This window comes from Megascapheus bottae, chromosome 9 (genome assembly GCF_031878675.1).
Source record: "Megascapheus bottae isolate mThoBot1 chromosome 9, mThoBot2.hap1, whole genome shotgun sequence".
Classification (NCBI taxonomy): Eukaryota; Metazoa; Chordata; class Mammalia; order Rodentia; family Geomyidae; genus Megascapheus; species Megascapheus bottae.
Window position 1 is genome coordinate 43,184,490 of NC_143517.1, and position 23,560 is coordinate 43,208,049.

General features: G+C 36.3%; 1 protein-coding gene across 1 annotated transcript in view; it reads right to left on the reverse strand.

The window, feature by feature from the left end:
• The window catches only part of Lrp12 (LDL receptor related protein 12), a 55,646-nt gene that overhangs the window by 28,136 nt on the left and 3,950 nt on the right, over positions 1 to 23,560 (reverse strand). Inside the window, exon 2 of the mRNA XM_090339246.1 lies at positions 1,993 to 2,049. Within this exon, the coding sequence (XP_090195372.1) occupies positions 1,993 to 2,049 (57 nt within the window). The remainder of the gene's footprint in view (positions 1 to 1,992; positions 2,050 to 23,560) is intronic.

Below are 23,560 nucleotides of genomic sequence, written 5' to 3' on the forward strand. Positions count from 1 at the left end.
AAGGGTGAAAGAAGACAATCTTTTTTCTTGCAAGAGCACGCAGACTACCGATACAGTGGTGACATTTTCTAATTTATCCACTATTTGTAAAACTATTAATATTTGAAGTTTGCTGTGACTCTTACTGAAAGCATAGAAGCACAGAAGAGATGAGGCAGAAAGATCAGTTCTTAAGATACAAACTGACCTTGGAGCTCATGATTTATTAAGTCTTCTCTAAACATCTCCACTAGTCCTTACTTCTTAAGGCTCTAACACCTCTCAAAAGCAGTTACCCAAACTGTATAGTACCCGTTATGTATTTACTAGCTTAAAAAAAAATGCCTTCTAGTATTTGCAAGACTATCATAATGCTGATACTATAAGCCTTTTACAACTAATAATTTAGCAGTGGCCTTTTCAAATTAGGGACATATAAATCAGGACATATGAACTGCAATAAATTAACATTCTGTGTGAACTATAAAACCTGATAGCAAACTGGATTTTGCTATCAGCCATTAACTGAAGTTTAGATATTGTGACACAGTATTTTGAAGCTTCCCTAGAAAAGTATCTATACTAGGTAGAACATTCATTATTCTAGAATTTTTAAGATCTTATAAAGAAAGAAATAATATGAAAGAAAATAAAACTTAAGCTGTAATTCTTTGATGGCAGTTGCTTTTGAAATACAGGAAGGTTACAACTGTAACCAGAAGGCAAAAACGGTCCTGTCACACTTTTCCTATGGGACTCAATAACAGTTGATCAGGTGTCTCTTACTAACTGTAATTTCACAGGTTCTTTTGACCAATGTTACATGTTGTCTTTGATCCACGTTTCAGATGAAAATGATAAATAAAACCTAAGGAAAACTCTGAAGAAAAACATGGTCATACCTAATATAAATGCTGTATAAACTGGTACAATCCTTTTTGAAAGCAACTTGTCAGGAGACTTCTCGAGTTGTTAAATTATTTATGACCTTTCATATAATAATTTGATTCTTAAAATTATTGCTAAAGAAATATCCTTACAAATTAAAAAGAGCAAGATATAGATGCCTTTTACAAAATGATCCACACCAGGAAGATTCACTGGAAATAACATTCATGTGTACAAAAATATTCATTGTGGTGTAGCCACTTGATGAGAATTTTATGTCAGCACTAAAATAATATATATAAGTACTAATGAACAAATGAAAAATAAATGTATTCTTTTTTTTTTCAGTCCTGGAACTTGAACTCAGGGCCTGGGCACTGTCCTTGAGCTTTCTCAGATTAGCACTCTACCACTTGAGCCACAGAACCACTTCTGGCTTTTTCTATGTATGTGGTATCAAGGAATCAAACCCAGGGTTTCATGCATGCTAGGCAAGCACTCTACTACTAAGCCCTACTTCTGACCCCCAAATAAATATATTCTATGAGATGTTAAAATCTTATGAGAATGGGTAGGATTAACACATAGTTTTCTTTTCTTCCCCCACCCCTCTCTCTTTGTAGAAGCCAAGCATAGGTGGCTTAAGCCAAGCATAGGTGGCTTATGCATGTGATCTTAGCCACTCAGATGTGTGAATCAAGTTTTGAAGCCAGCCTGGGCAGGGAAGTCCATAAGAAATCTTATCTTCAATTAACCAGCAAAAAGCTAAACAATTTCTAAGGTTCTAAATTCTAGGGACAACATTCAAAACTACATTTCAATACATTTCATTTCAAATAACTTTGAATGGAAAGAAACTACTAATTCAACTTATCCAACTTTTCTCTTGGTTTAATGTTTATATCAGAGAAGTAAGCAGATTGTTTGAGAAAGAATAATTGAACCACATGCATCATTTTTATCTTATGAGGCTTTCTCTATGTTCCAGTTACTGCATTCCCTATTATTTGTTACAAAAGCAGTAATAATTTTTATAGCAAATATCACTTTATAAGATACTAGGTGGCTTTCAATATTTACCATATAAATCATGCATGAAATTTAAACATTACAAAAATGACTTACCAGTTGATACTCCTGAAATATGCACATTTTCAGAATGTTCTGCAAGAGCACCATTTCCTAAAATTAAACATAATGAATAAACTAATTTCCAAGATAAAATTTGTAAAATATAAAGAAACAATTACACCGAGCTATCTTTAATATTTATAAAATAAAGTTTCTTATAATAACCTTAAACACAGTATTAAGGAACCTTGAACCATAATAGTAGTAAGGAAAACAAAACACCTTGGAATCATAACAATACACTGCAATAAAAATATAAATACATCTGCTTGACACCAAAGCAATCTTCTACTAAAGAGTCATCAATAAGGAAGTCTGGTGCCACTATTGAAAAGAGGTTGGAACCATGGCTCAGTTCAAACAAACTTCCTCTTAGAATGTCCAATCAATCACCTGTTAGAAGTTCACATGTTGATACTTTTTTTCCCCCCACACTATCTTATAAATATTTGAGCCCTGGGCTGGGAGTGTGGCCTAGTGGCAGAGTGCACTCCTAGCATGTATGAAGCCTTATCTTCGATTCCTTGATACCACATACACAGAAAAAGTCAGGGCTGGGAGTTTGGCCAAGTAGCAGAGTACTTATCTAGCATGTATGAAGGCCTGGGTTCGATTCCTTGATACCACATACATAGTAAAAGCTGGAAGTAGTACTATGGCACAAGTTGTAGAGCTCTAGCCTTGAGAAAGCCCAAGCCTTGAGAAAGCTCCAGGACAGTACACAGGCCCTGAGTTCAAGCCCCAGGACTGACAAAATAAATACGTAAGTAAATAAATATTTTAACCTTTCATCATCAATAATTCTAATTGTTTTAAAAGCAGGGATAGGGCCAGGGGAAGCCCTGGGTTCAATTCCTCAGTACCCATACACAGAAAAAGCCAGAAGTGGCACTATGGCTCAAGTGATAGAGTGATTATATCCTGGTTCTCTATACACTATTGCACGTGGAAGCATTCACAACTTCTGAAGGGACAGTACAGAGATGGGTGAAAAAAGGATTAAAGAATTCTTCTTAAGCTTTAGCCAAGAGCACCTGATGGCACTGATCCAAAAGGGACAATACACAGTTGCCACTAGACTTCCCTTTTCTCTGATGGCGCCATTCTCCATGAGCTCAAAGAGGGCCTGGCCGAGTCCCTAACAGGGTTTTAAAGGGTTTTGTAGGGCTTTATATTACCTGATTTAAAAACATGATTCTAAGACTCTCATTTAAATGTACTAAGGATATTTCTCCTTGAAATCCAAGTAAACAAGTGGGAAAGTTGCTATGACTCAGAGGGTGACCGATCAAGATACACTGGAGACATAAGTGAACATGCTGAACTGTAATCGCCTCTTCCAGCCATCTGAAAATACAAATAATATAAACAGTGTCTCTTCAGGTAGTCATTCCTCTAAAATATTTTGTTATAAATTATTTCTATCTACCCTTTCCTCTCTGTTACAAACATTTAAAAATTTGGTCATGAGATGAACTTCACTAAATTTTATGCTCATTCACTGCCAGCCCAAAACCCTACACCCCACACCTCTCCTTTCACAATTCTAAAACTATCAGGCAAAAGGAATTCTATCTCCCTGGGTATATAGCTGCCACTCCTTGGCACTGGGGATACTTGGGGAAAATGACCTTTCCTTTTGGAATAAAGGTGTCTGATCCAGGGGAAAATCCTACAAATTCTCTCTTTGGAGGTGGCTAATACTTTAGTAGCTTTTTAGTTCTCTTCTGGGTCACAAAAAAACCTGAATAAACATACCACAAGTTGTGACATCTTTCTATAACCTATAATAGCTGCTTCAAAGACAGTCACCCGAGTTTTCACTAAATTACTTTGATTTTTGTAGTAAACCAGTCCATATTTAAAATTTTTGTAAATGTTGTTCCAAAATGAAAACAGATAAAGGCAAAACCGAAAGCTTAAAATATGTCACAGGAAGGTTTGTAAAGATGAAACTTAGAAAAATATTTGGTGTAAGTTGGCTATCATTGAATGCTATTTAAAAAATTTCCAAGGCTGGGGCTGGGAGTTTGGCCTAGTGGTAGAGTGCTTGCCTAGCATGCATGAAGACCCGGGTTCAATTCCTCGGTACCACATACATAGAAAAAAGCTGGAAGTGGTGCTGAGGCTCAAATGGTAGAGCTCTAGCCTTGAGAAAGTCCAAGGACAGGGCTCAGACCCTGAGCTCAAGCCCAGGACTGGCAGAAAAAAAAATTCCAAGGCTAAAGTTTAATGTATTGATATGAAAATATTATGCCCTAAACCAAACTTTTAAAAAATATTAGTAATATATATGGGGAAAAAACATCATTCTACAGTAAAGTATAACCAATGTAACTGGTAACAATACAAAGCAGACAGCTGGACTCAATGTAAAAAATATGATCATTAAGTGCTATGCCAGCTATTAAGACAATCAACAAAAGATACTAGTAGATTTTGTTTAGGAAAAAAAGCTGACAAATTCTAGCAGTCTCCAAATTCTAGCAGTTAAGATCTGTGTGATCTTAACTGAAAGTCATTAAAAAAAGTATAGATTCCAGTCTTACTAGATCTTCAAAATTATATCCTTCAACCTTTTTTAAATTTTTAGTTTTTGGTTTTCCCCTTCCGCCTTTCTTAGAATTTTAGTATACATCCAAGTATATCTTCAATAACATAAGCTAATTTTTTGAGCTTCTTGTCTATTCCTACCTGAAAAGTCTCTGACTTCCTTAGATCAGACAGCCAGAGGTTTGCACTTTCAAGATATATAAGTAGCCCCAAAAGAAAAATGTTATGGAAGTTAGACCACCACCTTTCTACAACTCCTAAAGATTAACAGCACTCGAAGGGTAGGGCATAGCGGATGAAGCAGGTAACGAAAATTGGGCAAAAAGAGGCAAAGAAAGCAGGACTGCATGTGACAAAAGACCAAAACAAAGATAGCAAAACAAAAGACCACTCAAAAAATTGGATGGAGTACATGTGATAAACAAAGACAATTGCTAATTATCCTTTGCTACACTGTTTCACTTAATGGCATCTCTATAAGATTAGCCTTACAAAATGGTTATTTCTCATGCATCTGGTACAGGTTTATATGCAAAAATCCCACATAAGGGCAGTAAAAGGCATTCCAATTGCAGGAAAATTACAACCCAGGCCTGGAATTTCCCTCTTTTTCTTCATCTTAATGGATTAATAGTCTGTCCATTAAAGTTTGATCAGAAGATGAGTTATATAAACTCTACAGGAAATTCCTAATTTTGTCTTACCTCTGAATTCTTTGATGGTGACAAGAACCTGAAAAATATCGGGTGGATACCAGTCTCAATCTGGCATCTCCATTTCTGAGACCTCCCCAGCCTTCCTATACCAGTAGTACAATGCTACTACTGAGCTACCTCCTCATTCTCATTGTTCTGTTTTGTACAAACTGTTCTTTACAGTTCTGTTTCTATCCATTAGTTGAACTGGGTATCACCAGTCAGGAAACAAAGAGGGAAAGAATTTTATGGGGGTGACATGGGAGAAGAAGATAGGTGGGAGAATCTTTTGGGTTTTTTTGGTAATCATCACATTTCTATAGTTACTGACTGATTATTGTAAACACCCAGAATGGCTTTAACTATAGAAGAATCTGTGCTGAGCTGTATGTACAGCTCCCAGAACAGGGCACATACTAGAATAGCTTCTGGATGAATAAAATGAGGATATCAAGATAATTTTTTATAATCAAGTATATTTTATTAATGATAGCAAGAATATTTTGAAACTCAAAAAAATTTTAACACCAAATGTTACCCTGGATCATTACATTTTCTTCTTTTTTTATCATAATTAATAAAAGGGTTACATTATATTTGCCAGGTATCATTACATTTGTTAACCTTTGAATACATATTATTCTCATCCTTTTACATAATGAAGGAGTTTTCTAGCTGATTTGGCTATGTATGTAGTATATGCTTGATGATATCTGTGTTCGTTATAATTTAATAGTGTGGATTTTCTAGGAAGTGATCCTACATATTTTTTTATCTCAAAAAAACCCAGTTACTAGAAAGAATAAAACTGTGTGATGTACATGAAATCAGCAAACTATATCATGATAATTTAAGTGAAATCATACTCAGCACTTGATATAGTACCTGGTACTGAATACATACACAGCATTGAGCAAGCATTCATTGTTTTAACTGTGTAAATTATTATTACTACTAAAGAATAAGTCAATAGTGATGAAATCAACTTTTTATTCAATTCCACCTATCTTCTTCAAAATAAATTGTGAAATATCTATGTCAGTCATATTAAATATATAAACCAATATGATTAGTTATTTTACTCACTGTGTTAACACCATGTGAGACACAATTTTTTTTCTTAGCAATGTTCAATCTTCCACTTATAGAACTGAAACTATTAAAAAGAACTCACTAATTTCCTTACCATACGCAGTTACATACAACGGCTACAGAAACAAAATAAGAAACTGGTTAAATAAAACATATAAAGCTTGCCAAAGATCAGGACAAACTGCCTAAACCCTTGCTACTTATGAGTTCAAGGGCAGTATTGAGATCCTTGTGAACTTAGCAGAAATATAAGGTCTCCGCTTCAGATTACTGAGTCAGAATTTACATTTTAACAAGATCCTTTCTCAAGCCTAGCCATCTTGTATATACATTAAAGTTTGGGAGGCACTATAAGATTTTGGCTTTAATTATCTACTGTATTTTATACAACTACAAACCTTGTGATTTGTAATGCTAGAGTTTCCAAGAAGCACATAAAACTATCAGTTTTTAATTATTGGATGTATCTTATATATTAGACCATTATTTTTTTCAGTTCAGTAAGTAAAGTCTGTCAGAGGGGAAACAAAGAAGTTAAGTAGCATAATGTACTATTTAAGATTTGTGGATTATGGACCAGACTGCCAGATAATACGAGCTCCACTACTTAATCTAAGTTCAAGGCTACCAAACCTCTTTGTGCCTAAATTTCATTCCTATAATAGAGATCTGTATCGTTAAGATTTAATGGAATTGTTTATCATGGAAAAAAATTGAATCTATATCAGCATGTTACTCAATAAACTGACATAGCGTTACAAATAAAACATTTAATAAGCTGGAATCATTTTTATGTACTAACTTGAAGAGCTACAAATTAAAATATTTCAGAATAGCATTAGAATACAAGTGAATTTTAACTTTAATTATATTGTATAGTTTATAATGTGTATTTATATAAGCATGTCATACATATTCACATTTATATTAACACTGGTAAGTGTAAGAATGTATATACAAACATGGGAGAAAACCCTGTAGAACAGGAATTATGAAGACTTGCTGTGTATATTTTTATACTAACTGAATTTCTGATAGTTGTGTATTTTTTTTTAAAAATGTTACTCATAGCTGGGCGTGGTAGCTCACGCCCGTAATCCTAGCTACTCAGGAAGCCTAGATCTGAGGATCGAGGTTCAAAGCCAGCCAGGGCACAAAAGTCTGTGAAACTCTTATCTCCAATTAACCACTAGAAATCCTGAAGTGACACTGTGGCAGCGTAGTAGCCTTGTGCCGAAGAGCTCAGGGATAAAGCCCAGGCCCAGAGTTCAAGTCCCACCACTGACAGAATAAAAAAATTGTTACTATTATTACTAAAAGAGAAAAAAATAATAGGTGACCATTAAGCAAATTTATTCCTTGCCATTGTATATAAGTAGGAATCTTAATACAGTGTCACATAATATAATTCCATGGAAGCACTAACAATTTAAAAAAATGTAACCTGACATACTAATTTCCCATAAGTTTACTCGAATTTAAACATGGTCCTACTGAAAAGCTTAAAATCACGATCATTTCTATTTATGTCATGTAAGTATCCTTTTTGTTGTAATAGTTGATGTTTTTGATTCTGTACAACACTTGAAGTATATTACTTCATTTAGGTACAATGGCAAAAAATTGCTTTAAGACAATGTAAACTTCATTCTCTCTAGTACCCCTCTCTGAAAACCCAAGAAAAGAACACAGGAGACACATGGATACGCACATCCTGTTCTCCCTATCACTGTTGTAGTGTTTATATGAGCCATTACTTCAAGTCTGTGTTCTTTACTTTTTAAAAAACAATTCAGGTTCTATACCAATTCTATGAAGCAGTTACTGTGCTTCAGTTTTTTTCTTTTAAAGGATAGAGCTATGAATACAATTCTTGTTCATAAAAGAGTGCTTAGTACTCTGGATGAAAATCTGCTACCCACAGCTATTCCAATTTGTGGGTCAGAGGGGAGAAAAAAATGCTATCAACCAGGCCAGGAATGTGGCCTAGTGGTAGAGTGCTTGCCAAGCACGCATGAAGCCCTGGGTTCAATTCCTTGGTACCACATACACGAAAAAAGCTGGAAGTGGTGCTGTGGCTCAAGTGGTAGAGTACTAGCCTTGAGGAAATCCCAAGGACAGTGTTCAGCCCTGAGCCCAAACCCCAGGATTGGCAAAAAAGAAAGAAAGAAACAAAGAAACAAAGAAAGAAACAAAGAAAGAAAGAAAGAGTCCATCAACTACTAAAAGCAACTAACATGTTCAAGCATCACACAATTTCTTTTCCACTGTGCAATGGCAGCAGTTATGAGACACAGATACACGTATGAATATACATATGTAAATCCAAAACAAGAAGAGATTATTTCTATTTTATTGTTCTTTGGGCAAAAGCTTAAAATGTTAGGCAGGCCTATCCAGCTCTCCAGCCTGGTTCTCCCAAACTACATCTCGAGTTTTATCTTTCCTTACTCACCTTTCCATTTCATTCATTGTTTTCAATCACCATGGACTTCTTTTAGAAAAGTCGAGTGATCTTTTTAAACTTTGAACCTTCCTTGATCATTATTTCTTTGGGAATCTGTACTGGGTTCACCCACTGGGCTACAGGCAGCTTTCAGGTTTTCAGAAAATTGTCATGTGTAATTCCCATAATTCTCAACTATCTCTCCTCACCGTGGGGACCTGGGATAGCAATGGAATGTTAGCTGGGTTTGGGTGTTTTGCAACCCTAGTGATTAGCACCAAACACAAGACATGGATATAGTCCATACCTGCTCCAATAAGTGAATAACCAAGTTGATGAATAACAGGTATTCAAAGTACCTGCTGCAAAGATGGACAATCAACTGAGAAAATTAAGAAGTACACTAAACAGTAGCAAAAAATAAAAACTAAAATTAGTAAGATTTTTAGTCAAAATTAAAACCTTAGGTGTTTTTGTACTAGACACGGGACTGCAAGACAGAATACCTACTGTCTTTCTAATATTAGCCAGTGAGATTTGGGAAAATCAAGAACAAAAACAAAAACCTATAGCCTATAGGTGTGTGAACTGTAAAGGAAATATAAAGCTGTATCTGCAAATGACAGGATTTGACAGAATGGTATACCTATTTGAAAAATGCAAGACACAAAAGACCACCAGTAGAAAACAATAGGAAAATTTAGTAATGTACCATACATAAATTAAAAATTTTCATAAATACAAATAAAAAGACACCATGGGAGGAGAGGGGGAATACCTCATTATTTGGTAACAGAAAAAACAAACAGTTTTTACAAGACCCAACACAGGCTTCTTGCTTTTGGCCATAAAAAAATAATTGTTAAAAAAGACCAACAAGTCTGCAGGAAACAAGTCAAAACACTGAGGGAAAATGTGAATAAAATTCAGACACTGCACAAGGCCACGTAAGTCTGTGACTGTTGATAAGAGACAAACCAATGTGAACCTCATTACTGTACTGTCAGGAGATAGCCAAGAGTGAGGCACACTGATGGGAACCCAAGCAGAGCATGGAGATGCTGCTACACTGGGGAGACAGACACTGACATTTAGAGAGGCTGGGGGAGCAAGTGATGTACCCCAATTCCTAGGACCTCCGAAAGAACCACCAGAGGCAGAGGTCAAAGCAAAGAGGCAAGGGTCGTTTATTGCGAGTTCGAACTCGGACCTCCGTGCACCCGTAGCTGGTGATGCTAAGAGAAATGCACAGAATTCCAGGGATGGGGGAACTTTGGAAAGAACTTAAATCTGCCTCAAGAATACTAGACCTGGGCTGGATGCTAAAGAGCCAATGTATAAAGCAAGACTTCCCAAGAACAGGACATATGAACAGGTTAAGAAGTCCTGGAAGCATAAACACTTTTACCTCATACCAAGGTAGAAAATGCTGAAGTTCTCATCAGAAAGAGTGAGAGAATCCCCAAGTACAGACCCTAAGAGAACATCTAGGTATGACTAGGCTATCAATGTGTACACACTGTAAGAGCAGAGCTCATTTAACTTAGCTCTAGATTAAAGGCTACTCATTACTATCCCAACACTAAAGCAAGCATTTACTGGGATTCACAAAGGTGGCAGTGAAGTGTATAAAATAATGTAACTACTTCAGAAACATTTCTTTTCAAGATGAACATATACCTATTTGTAGGACTTAAAAGTATACAATTTGGGGGCCGGGAGTTTGGCCTAGTGGTAGAGTGCTTGCCTACTATGCACAAAGACAGGAGTTCAATTCCTCGGTACCTCATACATAGAAAAAAGCTGGAAATAGTGCTGGGGCCCGAGTGGTAGAGCTCTAGCCTTGAGAAAAGTCCAAGGACAGTGCTCAGGCCCTGAGCTCAAGCCCCACTACTGGAAAAACAAAAACAAAAAACAAACAAAAAAAAACTTTAAAAAAAAACATACAATTTGGTAAAAGAAAAAAATGTAAAAAGATAGAAGAGGAATGAGGAGAAAGTGGCTAAATCACTAAGTACCAAAGCTTTCAAGAAATATAATCCTATTACATAAAATTCTGAAGAAATACTGATCTTCAATGGCAGAAAACAGATCAGTGGGTAGGAAGTAAGCATGACAGACTTATAGGAGGTAGAAAAGAACCTACTAAAAAGAAAACATTCAGCTGGGAGTTTGGCCTACTGGTAAGAGTGCCTGCCTAGCATATAGGAAGACCTGGGTTTGATTCCTTGGTACCACCACATACATAGAAAAAAAAAAGCTGGAAGTGGTGCTAGGGCTTACATGGTAGAGCTCTACCCTTGAGAAAACCCAAGGACAGTATTCAGGCCTTGAGTTCAAGCCCAGGACTGTCAAAAAACAAAAAACCATTCCTTATCTCGACTGGAATATGTTACATGGGTGTATGCTTTATAAATTTTCACATATTGGGTTTATGCCTTAATAGAGTTAATCTTAAAACTTAAATCAAGAAGTAGACAGGTTGGACTTAGTTTCTTTTCTCTCCTAGTTTCCTTTAAGCGAACAGATAAGGCAGCAGGTCCAGCTGTCACATCTCAAGAGGAAGATTGTGTCCCATCATTTGCACCCTCAAACTAAGATTCTCCTTCTGTTTACTCACATATCCATCCCTGTCAAGAAAAAAAAAATGGAATGATGACTGGTCTAAGACCAGAAATAAGATTTTCAATTTTTTTCAGAAGCAAGAGTACATTATCAAAAACAGGAAAGAGATCATTGCATTATAGGCAATTAATGAACTGTGATGTAGCATTTTTCCTTCCAAATAAAGCCCAACTCCTTGTCCTTGCACTCAGAGTCTATTATAGTCTAGCCTCCGAACATCCTCTTCAATTTTTATTTCCTTTACACCTTTGTGCATTAAGCTCATTTGTGTTTTCATCTTCTATTTAACACAATGAACGAACTTGCTCTTGTCCCTTTAGCTTCACTTACCAGTTTTTAAAGACAAATACCAAGGCTCAATTAAATGTTAACTCAGCCATGAAGTTTCTGGGGATCACTCTTAACAATTTGTGACTAGTTAAAACTCCAAGAGTCAGCCTTCAGATCATTTAATGAACTAATAGCATCAGATATTTACCTCAAAGAAAAAGAGACTGCTTGCACCTTGTGAAGGATGAACATATACAAAAAAGGAAATGGAATTTGATCAAGTCTCAACCTAACAGCACAGTCATTCAGCGCTTTGTACAATTGTAGCTAACTGGTAGTCATTAGCCACATGACATTAAACCATTGTACCTTTGCAAATAAGTTACTTTTATTTAATTTTAATTAATTCAACTTCAACAATGGCTTTCCTATTGCACCTGGAGTTCTAAACTTGATGACCACTTTACAAGAATAGCAGAAACAGAACACTTTAAATCATACTACACAATAAACTGCAGACTGGAAAATTCTAAAGTACAGCTTACCAAATATATGTTAACATTTAAAAACTGTTAATGAATTTACAGCTACTTAATCCTAGCTGCCTATGAGTCTGAAATCTGAGGATCACAGTTTGAAGCTGTGGCAGAGAAGTCCAACAGACCCTTATCTCCAATTAATCACTAGAAAACTGGAAGTAGTGCCATGGCTCAAAGAGGTAGAACACAAGCCCTGAGCCAGGGGGAGGGGAGAACCTCAGGGACAGCACCCAGCCCCTGAGTTCAAGTCTCATGGACTTTCCCCGCCTAGGCAGGCTTGGAAAGTAGAGTAGCTACTAAGGGTAGCTAGGATTACAAGTGTGAGCCAACAGTTTTGATGTCTATTGTTTTCTTAAAACCAACAAAAAACATGGAGAAGGAGGTAGCAGGTCAATAAATAGCATAGGGACCTAACTATAGGTTGTGTGAGGGTTGAATTTTTCCACATCTTTGCTACTATTTGTGATTGTATATCTTTTTTACTCATCCTACTAAGGTTTGCAGTGTGTCTCATGGTTTTGACATACGGCTGTCAATTCCCATCCTACACCCCTGAAACTACAACCACTCTACTTTTGCCTGGGCTGGCTTCAAACTTTTGATACCTCCACCACTTCCTACTAAGTAGCTGAGATTAAGGCATATGTAAATGTTCTTGTTTTAATGATAAGAGACAACTAGGTGGCTATAGTTTTCCTATTTTGCTAACACCACTAACAAATTCAAACATTTATGCACAAACTAATAAAAACAGACAGAAATGGTGATGGATTCACAATAGTGAAGGTGACTATAAACATCTAAATAAAACAAAAATCTAGGATGTAGAAAATAGCCCGTTATAAAAATAAAATTTAAAAATCAGTTTTGTGGGGTTTTCTGTTTCTAATACTTGATTCAATACTAGAGACTACACCTGGGGCTCATGCCTGCTAAGGAAGGAGTCTACTACGTTAAGTTAGGCCTCTCACTTCTTCCTTTTCCTTTTGTATTTTGTTTTGAAGATAAGGTGTCCCTTACTTAGCCCAAATTGGTCTTCAATATGGAATCCTCCTGGCTCTCCCTCTCAGGTAGCTGCGATTACAGACATGTTCTACCATACTTAAACCAGTATGCTTTTGAAGTCTACACTTTTTCTAAACCAGTCCTGGGGCTTGAACTCGGGGCTTGAGCACTGTCCTTGGGCTTTCTCAAGGCTAGAGTTCTACCATTTGAGCTGTAGCACCATTTCTGGCTTTTTTCGATGTAGTACTGAGGAATCAAATCTGGGTCCTCATGTATGCTAGGCAAGCACTGTACCACTAGGGCAAACTCTCAGCCCCTGAAATCTACACTTTTAACATTTATTTATTTATTTATTTTTTTTGCCAGTCCTGGGCTTGAGCTCAGGGCCTGAGCATTGTCCTTGGACTTTCTCAAGGCTAGAGCTCTACCACTTGAGCCTCAGCACCACTTCCGGCTTTTTTCTATGTATGTGGTACCGAGGAATCGAACCCGGGTCTTCATGCATGCTAGGCAAGCACTTTAACCACTAGGCCAAACTCCCGGCCCGCACTTTTAACATTTAAAAGAAACTTCTAGGGCCAGGATTTTGAAAAATCATAACAACAGTTCTATATTTATTTTCTCCCAGCTTTAACTCAACTTTTCCTTTTCTGCATCCAATATCTTACTGATGTCTTTTTTTCCCTATCTTTATTATGCATGAAAGATGAGAGAGTATATAGTTACTGTTTTTAGATTCACCTTCAAGTCTTTCATCTCTTCCAGTCTGTCTCCTTTTACAAACACATTCAGATCTTTCTTGTCCATTCAAACAAAGTTTCTTTCTTGCCAGTATACCTCTTAGTCTTCCCTTCCTCAGTCTAAAGTTTGTGTTTCTTAATTTTAAACAAAGCATAAGTAATGAGCTTCCTTTTCTATCATTTCTGGACCTTTCTCCCTCACTAGCTTTTGTTTTTTTTTTAGTATTGGTACTGGAACTTAAACTCAGGGCCTTGTGTCACATCACCTGTCCAGTATTTTTGCTGGTTAACTGAAAGACAAAAGTCTTTCAGACTTTTCTGCCAGGGGTGGCTTCAAATCTTGGATCTCAGATCTCAGCTTTCTGAGTAGCTAGACTGGCTTCAATCTAGCTTTTATTCCTCACAAACCTGGATTTGGGAGTATAACTCAGTGATAGAATGTTTGCCTAGCATGTATAGGTCATGAGTTTAATCCCAGCATCCCTCTGTTAAAAAGTAGCCCCTAGAAAATCTAAACATCTTGAAAAACAACAAAATAAACCAGAGAAGTTAACAGAATAAAAAGACAAGGAAATCAGTACAGCATAAAACTAAACTAGAGAGTTGACTCTGGGAAGAACACCTAAAATAGAGAAACCTGTGATAAGTCTATTTAAGAATGACAGAAAAGCAGATGAATGGGTATTAAAAATGATAAGGGTGCTAATTTCAGATGCAAAAAGCACTTGGAGATTATTTATAACTTTAAAGCAAATGAGAATACAGATAAAATAACAACATTTTAGGAAGACATAAATGAGCAAAATTAACTTAAAACAAAAAAAATCAAGCAGTCATTCCTACAAAGGCATACACATATACTGTACTTTTAGACTTCTATTAAATCTTTGAGAAACATAACATCCATTTTTTCTAAATAACCCTTTATTTTAGATCAAAGCTTTAAGAAATAATAAAAGCAGGAAAAAAGGGCTCCAGCCAATGTGTCTCAATGCCTATAATCCTAGCTATTTAGGAGGCTGAGATCTGAGGGCTGCTATTTAAAGCCAGACCAGGTAAATATGGAAAAGGACATAGCTAGTAAATTAATTAGGAAGCCTACAGAGTGGGAGAACATCTTCACCAACCAAACAACGGACAGAGGCCTCATATCTAAAATATATCAACAACTCAAAAAATTGAATCACTCCGAAACTAATCTCCAAAGTAACAACCATCCCATTAAAAAATGGGCCAAAGACTTAAAGAGAGTCTTCTCTGAAGAAGAAACAAAAATGGCCTATAGACACATGAAGAAATGCTCAACATCTCTGGTCATAAAAGAAATGCAAATCAAAACAACTCTAAGATTCCACCTCAATCCAGTTAGAATGGCCAAGATCAGGAAAACGAATAACAACAGATGCTGGAGGGGATTTGGCCAGGAGGGATCACTACTCACTGTGGGTGGGAGTGAAAACTCATTCAACCACTATGGAAAGCAATATGGCAGTGCCTCTAATGGCTAAACATAGAACTCCCCTATGACCCAGCAATTCCACTACTTGGCATTTACCCAACCATCCAGAAACCAGGGCATACTAAATCCACTACCACAACAATGTTCATTGCAGCATTATTCACCAGAACAAAAATATGGAACCAACCTAGATGTCCCTCAGTTGATGAGTGGATCAACAAGTTGTGGTATTTGTATACAATGGAATTCTATACTGCTGTCAGAAAGAATGACATCGCCCCATTTGTTAGGAAATGGAAAGACTTAGAAAAAAATCATATTAAGTGAAATAAGCCAGATTCAAAGGAACTTAGGCTCAGTGGTTTCCCTCATTTGGGCTCTACTAGCAGAGATCTGCAATAGAGCAAAATCTTGATACATAAGGCCATATAGTATGAAGCTAATTGAAAGGACCTCCAGGATATTGAAACAAAAGCCATATAACGAATGATTGTTTTCCTTAATGTACTATGTTATCTCTCATCTCCTTTGCTGTCCCTTGGGTACCTCATATTGTTACAGTATCTCACTTTGTTATCTGATATATTGAATTTATTTGCATTTGGTTATTTGAAATTTGATAGGGAAGAGGGGAAAACCAAGACGGGTGGGGGGTGGGGGGGAGGGTAATGGGTACCAAGACATGTGAAAGGGTATCAATGTATGTGAACTAATGCACCTTCTATCTGGCAAATATCATATAACCGTTTTATTAATTACAATAAAAATATTAAATAATCAAAAAAATAAATCCTTGAGTCTCTTATCTCCAACTAAATAGCAAAAAGCTGGAAGTGGAGTTGGGTCTTAAGTGGCAGAGCTCTAGATGAGAGCAAAAAAGCCAAGTGATAGTAAGAGGCTTTGAAGTCAAGCCTCAGGACTGGGGGGGCAGCAGGGGGGTAGAAATCAAGAAGTCTTATATTCTGATTCTAATTCTCTCTAACCTACCTATATCCATCAATCAAACCAAATACTCTAGAGGGGGGTTAGATAACAGGTACCAAAATAGAGTTGCATAGGAAGAATAAGTTGTAATGTTTCACAGCACAGCAAGAAGACTGCAGTTCCAAGAAGACTGCAATTCATAACAACTTATTTCCTCCCCAGGCCCCTTTCTTTTGCCTTCTTTTCCTTTATTGAGCTAGTATTGGGGTTTACACTCAGGGCCTCCACCCTCACTTTTTTTTGCTTATTTTTTACCTTCCATTCATGCCTGACACTCTACCACCTGAGACACACTTTTGATAGTCTTCTGGTTAACAGAGAAAGTCTCTGGAATATGTCTGCTGAGACTTGCTTTGAACCACCATTGCTCAGGTCTCCGGCTCTTGAGTAGCCAGGATTATGAGTGTGAGATATTTTTGCCCAGCAATACCATACTTTATAAAGAATTTTTAAAAACAAGTCTGTTGGTCTCCAACATAAAGAAGAAATAAATGTTTAAGGAGAACAATGACTTACTCAAAATGATATTATTATGTACATAAGATATATTACAGATATTAGATACATATAGTAAACACATTGAATAGGTGTCATTTAATCAATATTAAATGTTTAATACATATATTTATATATTGACAATATATACAAATAATATATATGACAATTACACTGTACCCCATAAATATGTGCAAAATTATAGGATAAAACAATTTTGATTAAAAAACCAAACTCTTGTCCCTTAAGGTAACTTAGAAAGAAAAAAGGTAAAGTGGAATTAAATCCTTGGTAAATTTAGTTATGCAACTTTATCTATACTCATTTGAAATTTTCATATGGACAACTACAGACAATCAATTTCCATGGTACTCAAAGAAACTCCTACACCAATACTAAAATAATACTGGATGTTTTGTACTTAAAAGTATTCTATTCAGCACTAAACATATAAAACAGGTATACTGAACCTGAAAGTGATTTAACAGACTTCATTAACCCCTATCTTCAGCTCAGTTCACACCTGCTATCTCCACGTTATCCTCCACAGTATCTGCCTTTCAGATGTGAGTTCCAGTTCTCATGGGACCAATTCATCTCCATTATATTATTATACTAACTTATTTAGTCTTACATTTATACATAAAAAGGGATCTTACGTAGGCTCTTCTCTATTATTATGCTCAGTGAAATACAATTTAACCATGCCCAGGGATGTTATTTATCTTCGCCAGCTCCTATCAATGTCATCTATTCGATTTTTGCTTCCCTATCATAGTATCTGCATATGCATGGTTCAAAATCAAATGTAATTCTCCTTTTCTAACATGCATGTGTATGTGTATGTGTGTGTGTGTACATGTGTGTGTGTGCGTGCATGTGTGTGTGTGAGAGAGACAGAGAGAGGTAGGGAGGGGAAGGACCATACTGAAGGGCTTGAACTCAGGACCTAGATGCTGTCCCTGAGCTTCTTTTGTCCAAGGCTAGCACTCCACGACTTGAGCCACAGGGCCACTTCTGGCCTTTTCTGAATAGTTTATTGGAGATAAATCTCACGGCCTTTCCTGCCCAGGATGGCTTTCAACTGCACTCCTCAAATCTCAGCCTCCTGAAAAGAATGACTGGCATGAGCCACCATGAGCTTCTTTTCTAATCTTAAGAGGCAAAATAATCATAGTTGAAACACTGAAACTACACACTGATACATTTTCTAGTTTTTTTTTTTCTTTTGTCAGTTCTGGGCTTTCTCAAAGCTAGTGCTCTATCACTTGAGCCACAGCACCACTTGCAGCATTTTTTTAATGTATGTGGTACCAAGGAATTGAACCAGTGTTTTTGTGCATGTTAGGCAAGCCCTCTTACCACTAGGCCAAACTCCCCACCCCATTGATACTGTTTCTGACCACTGAAATCAACAACAAAAAATTACATGTTCATCTAAAGGAATGTATAGCTATAAAAATCAGATAAAAGGAAATAAAGTTAGGAAATTGGAGAGAAGAAAGAAAGAGGAAGAATAAACTGTAGACTTAATAACTATAAATGCAAAATCTAATAAATATTAGTAAATGTATTTCAGCATATAAATATGCATCATCACCGATGTGGTCAAGCATTTTCTTTTTTTTTTTTTGCCAGTCCTGGGCTTGAACTAAGGGCTTGAGCACTGTCCTTGGGCTTTACTCAAGGCTAGCGCTCTATCACTGGATCGACAACACCACTTCTAGCTTTTTTATGCATCTCACCTGGGTCTTTGTGCATACTAGGCAAGCACTCTACCACTAGGCCAAACTCCCAGCCCCTCAAGCATTTTTATGAATGTAAAAATGGTTCAACATTAGGAATCACATGAATGTAATTTGTACCAGTTATGAATAAATGGATTCTTCACCCAATTGTCTGGCATTGTATCAGGTATGTTCCATGCACAAAACTATAGTTCTACAGTAATTTGCACATGTGCAAAAAATCCAACTTTTCTCATTACATTTTTTGCTTTGGAAAATATAGTTGTCATTTCATACATTGTAATTTACATGTTGTTTATGGTAATGCAAGAGGATTTCTTTTTGTCATTTAAAATTAATAAGAATCTTTCCATTTTAATACTAAGACACATATACATCTTTTGGATTCCGCAGTTGTGGAACTGAGACGGACAATTTTGAAAACTGTTGATGCACTACATTCCCTTACACTGATATGTCATAATTTACCCATTCTACTGCTGATGCTCACATAGGTTGTTTCTGCTCTGGGATTACAACAAATATGAATGGTCTTGACTATTCTTGTTCATATCATTTGGTATACCTTACCATACTTACTCCTGTAAATTCATACCTAGAACAGAATTGCTGGGCTACAGGGAATATTTAAATTCAATTTTAATAGACACTGTATTTCCAAGTGCGTACTGAACATCTGAAGTATTTTAATTGATATGACCTGTAAATATACAAATTAGTTGAATTTTGAAGACTCAATATGAAAAGCAACTCAGAATATCTTAATAATTATTCCATTATTTAAACAATAATATTTTAGACATACATTATTAACTTCATCACTGTCTTTTTATTTCTCTATTATAGTTATTGGAAAATCTAAAACTACATCCATCCCTGATTTACACTTGAGGCTTGCATATATGAGATATTTATAGATGTTTCTAGTTTTGAGGAGCAAAGAAAGAATCCCCAAAGGTGACAATACCTGAAGGAAAGCTGAAGGACAAGCAGAAAGTGGTGAAGGAAGGTAACCAGTGGAAGGAATGATGTGAGTAAAGGCTAAGAGCCAGGAGCAATGTGTAATATGGCAAGGGCACAGCATAGGGGAAGAAATGGCGAAAGTGAAGAGAAGTCCCATGAGATAAAGCAGAATGGCTAAGTCCAGTCAGGTCTTAAAGGCTCTAGTGGTTTATGCAGGTATTTTTTATTTTTAAGAGTAGGCAACACAAGTAGAATAGATGTGAACCGTAGGCAAAGCCACTATTCTCAAAGCTCTGGTTTCTTTTAATAATAATACCAGCTACACATTTACTTTCAAGATTAAATATGGCATGTTTTGGCAAAGATGCATCCTAACCATTAGTAAGACATTTCTGCATCACAAGAAGAGACAATAATAATTCCAAGAAACTGAATTATATTTCAGGATTCATGTGATATCAAGATTCATCTTTTATTTTCTCTCTGACATGAACACTTAAAATCTTAAAGATGCTTTAACTATTAATGAAGTTGTCAGGCTTATTCCCTTCCTTATATTTAGTATAGTAAGTTCCAACTACTAAACATTCCACTGTGTTCTCATTAATTCTAATATTAAAAGATTAGCACATTTTTATTCCTCGAAAAACTGAAATATAAGTGAATTAAAAGTAAGTTTCAAAAGAATATCAGTGTAAAACAAGCTCATTTCCTGACAGTACTCTTAGCAAGGCAGGGAGTTATAAAATATTAAGAGGAAAACTAGAAAACTGGACCATCAGATTCACTAACTTTGAAGTTTGGGGAATTGGTAAAGGTATAGCTTCTATAAATGTTACATGATCCAAGAAAAAAGGCAAAAAGTCATAAATTCTCCCAAATTTGTTCTGAAATTCCTTAATTTACTATTCTTTTTGTCATTCGTGGAGCTTGTCATTCTAGGCCTGGCCAATGTCCCTGAGCTCTTCAGCTCAAGGATGTTGCTCTACTACTTGAGCCACAGTGCCACTTCCAGTTTTCTGGTGAGTTAATTGGAGATAACAAGTCTTACAGGCTGGCTTTAAACCACAATCCTCAGATCTCAGCCTCCTGATTAGCTAGGATTACAGGCATGAGTCACTGGTGCCAGGCCACTAATACATTCTTGACTCTTCCAAAGACATAAAGCAAATTTAGTGGTCACCTAATTTAAATCATTTAACTTAGTGAAAAAGTACATGAGGGGCTGGGAGTTTGGCCTATTGGAAGAGTGCTTGCCTAGCATGCATAAAGACCAAGGTTCGATTTCTCAGTATCATATACATAGGAAAAGCCAGAAATGGTGCTGTGGCTCAAATGGTAGAGAGCTCTACGCTAGAGAAAGCCCAACAACAGCACTCCTCAGGCTCTGAGTTCAAACCCCAGAACTGGCAAAAAAAAAAAAAAAAGTACATGAATTCTAGCATTTGTCCTATCTGATACTTTTTGTCTGAAATATTCCTAATACTCTGCCAAAAATTGTTGGTTTTTATTTCATTTACAAAATATAATTGCCCTAAGCTGAGATTTCCATAAGACCTTTCTAAAGTTTATTACATCCTAACTCCTCATAACTTCTAGTCTTGTCTTGTATGATACATCTCTTGTACTCACTGCAATATCCTCCCTCTTTTCTAAATAACTACACTTGACTGAACGTAAGGGTCAAACTGTTGTACCAAATGGAGAGAAGAGAAATTATCCTCAAACTCTTTTTTTCTTCTTTCTTATCTAGTGATGTCATGTTACATTACGAAAACAATAAAATCCAGTGTCATCTCCACCTTCCCACACTAACATTACAAACAGGAAGTATACTTGCCCCACCATTTCCCGCTTTCCCTCTTGTATGACAGAAGTGCCGGATGTACCTTCTCTTTTCTTCTCCATCAACAGGGCCATCCAAACACATCTATCTTTACTACTGCTACCTGAACCAATGCTACTGTATCTCTCACTTGGATTACAACTAAATCATCCTATCTCTGTTTTTGTCTATTTCACAACATCCACTAAATGGCAAAAGTGACTGCCTCTAAAATAGCATCACTAAGTCCTCTTCACTAGTTAACAAAACAAAAACTCTACTATGGTTTTCAAAGACCCTCAGTTCCCACATATTATTCTTAACTTTACCTGGTAAGAACTGACCATTCCCACAGTGGACTGTGATTTCCCAGCTACAGTGATTTCATTCATTTTCCAGCTCTTTCATGTCAGATGTTTGCAGATTCCTGTATGCAAGGTTATTTTACTCCAACTCTAACATAATTAGGGAGTGTGTGTGTGTGTGTGTGTGTGTGTGTGTGTGTTTGACAGTACTGAAGCATGAACTCAGGGCCTGAGTGCTGTCCCTCAGCATTTAACTCAGGGATAGTGCTCTGCTGCTTGAGCCAGTTCCAGCTTTTTGGTAGAGATCAGAGTCCTATGGACTTGTCTGCCCAGGCTGGCTCAGAGCCACGATCCTTAGATCTCAGCCTCCTGAATAGTTAGGATTACAGACATAAGCCACCAGTGCCTAGTAAGGCGAGGTATTCTTTAAATCTTAACATATCCCTTTGTTTTTGCTACAGAATGTATTATAACTCACCGAACAGACTGTAAGAACCATAAGAACAGAAACTATGTCCGTCAGGTTGTTGTACCTAACATAATACTAGACATAAGCAAGCATTCAACAAACAATTACTTGTTAAAAAGAGACAGGATTAGGTTGTTATCCTGATGCTTACTTTTTAGTGGCTTGATCTCAGATAAGCCACTTATCTAAGCTTCAATTTTCTCTTCTATTAAAAAGGAATAAATACCCTATAGTATTACTAAATGAGATGTACTGAAAATTGTCAATGAGTAATGACCAAGTACAGTGCCTACAACTTAATAAATGCTATAAACTTAATTTAATAAATGCTGGCAACACAGTAGAATTCCCTAAGCCAATTTCAGAACTGAAATTACACATATATACTTACATCTACTTAACGACAATAATATAGACCTGGGGGGGATAGTGGGGGGAGAGAGGGGGTATTTGTATTTAAAGGTTTGAATCTTAAGTGTTAGAAAGTTGGAAGAAAATGGAAATATTGTTATCTCTCTCAGATAGGAGGGGAAAGTGAGGAGAAAAGAAGAAACATAAGAAAGTGGAAACCAAGAAGTTAGAGAACCTCTATTCAACTCAAATTGCTAAATTTAGAACCATCTTTACTTACCCACACAAACTTGCAGGAAGAACAAGACTGATACTCTCAACTCAAAATAATTTTATTTGTACCCACATACATATGTACATCTGATATGTATATACATTTATTTGTATTAATTATAGCAAATAATGTATTCACTTTCTTTGTACTTTACTTTCATTCTCAATAAGTACTGCTCATCAAGTTTAAGGGAAAAGCCTCATAACAAACCAAAATAAGCATAAGTTTCATCATTCTCAAATTCTAATGATATTTTCTACCCACCAGAAACAAAAAAAGAAAAAACCACAACACTGTTGCTCACTTTTCAGTCTAAAATCTCCTTTACTTTTTCTTCAAAGGAGATTTTACTGTCCAGAAACCTCTGAAATCATTTACCACACATCATTCAAATTTTCTCCTGTTCTCCCTAGACAGCTTACTCCTCTAACAGTGGTTGTTCCATACTTCCTGCCAGCTAACCACATAGAATTGTGTGAAGATCCTATTTTCATATTCTCTCTAGGATAGAGATATAATTTATATTCTGAATTCAAGGAAGTTTTAGGTTAAGCAATTAGTTCAGTCTTATTCAACATTTTTTTTTTTGTAATCAAGCTTGACTTCTTTAGAAGTAATTGGTATTTTTTTCTCTTTCTGTTCCAGTTATCTCTACCAACTTTCTCAAATTGGTATTTTTAGTATATCCTTATTCTGGAAATCTTTAAAATGATGAATGGTCTAT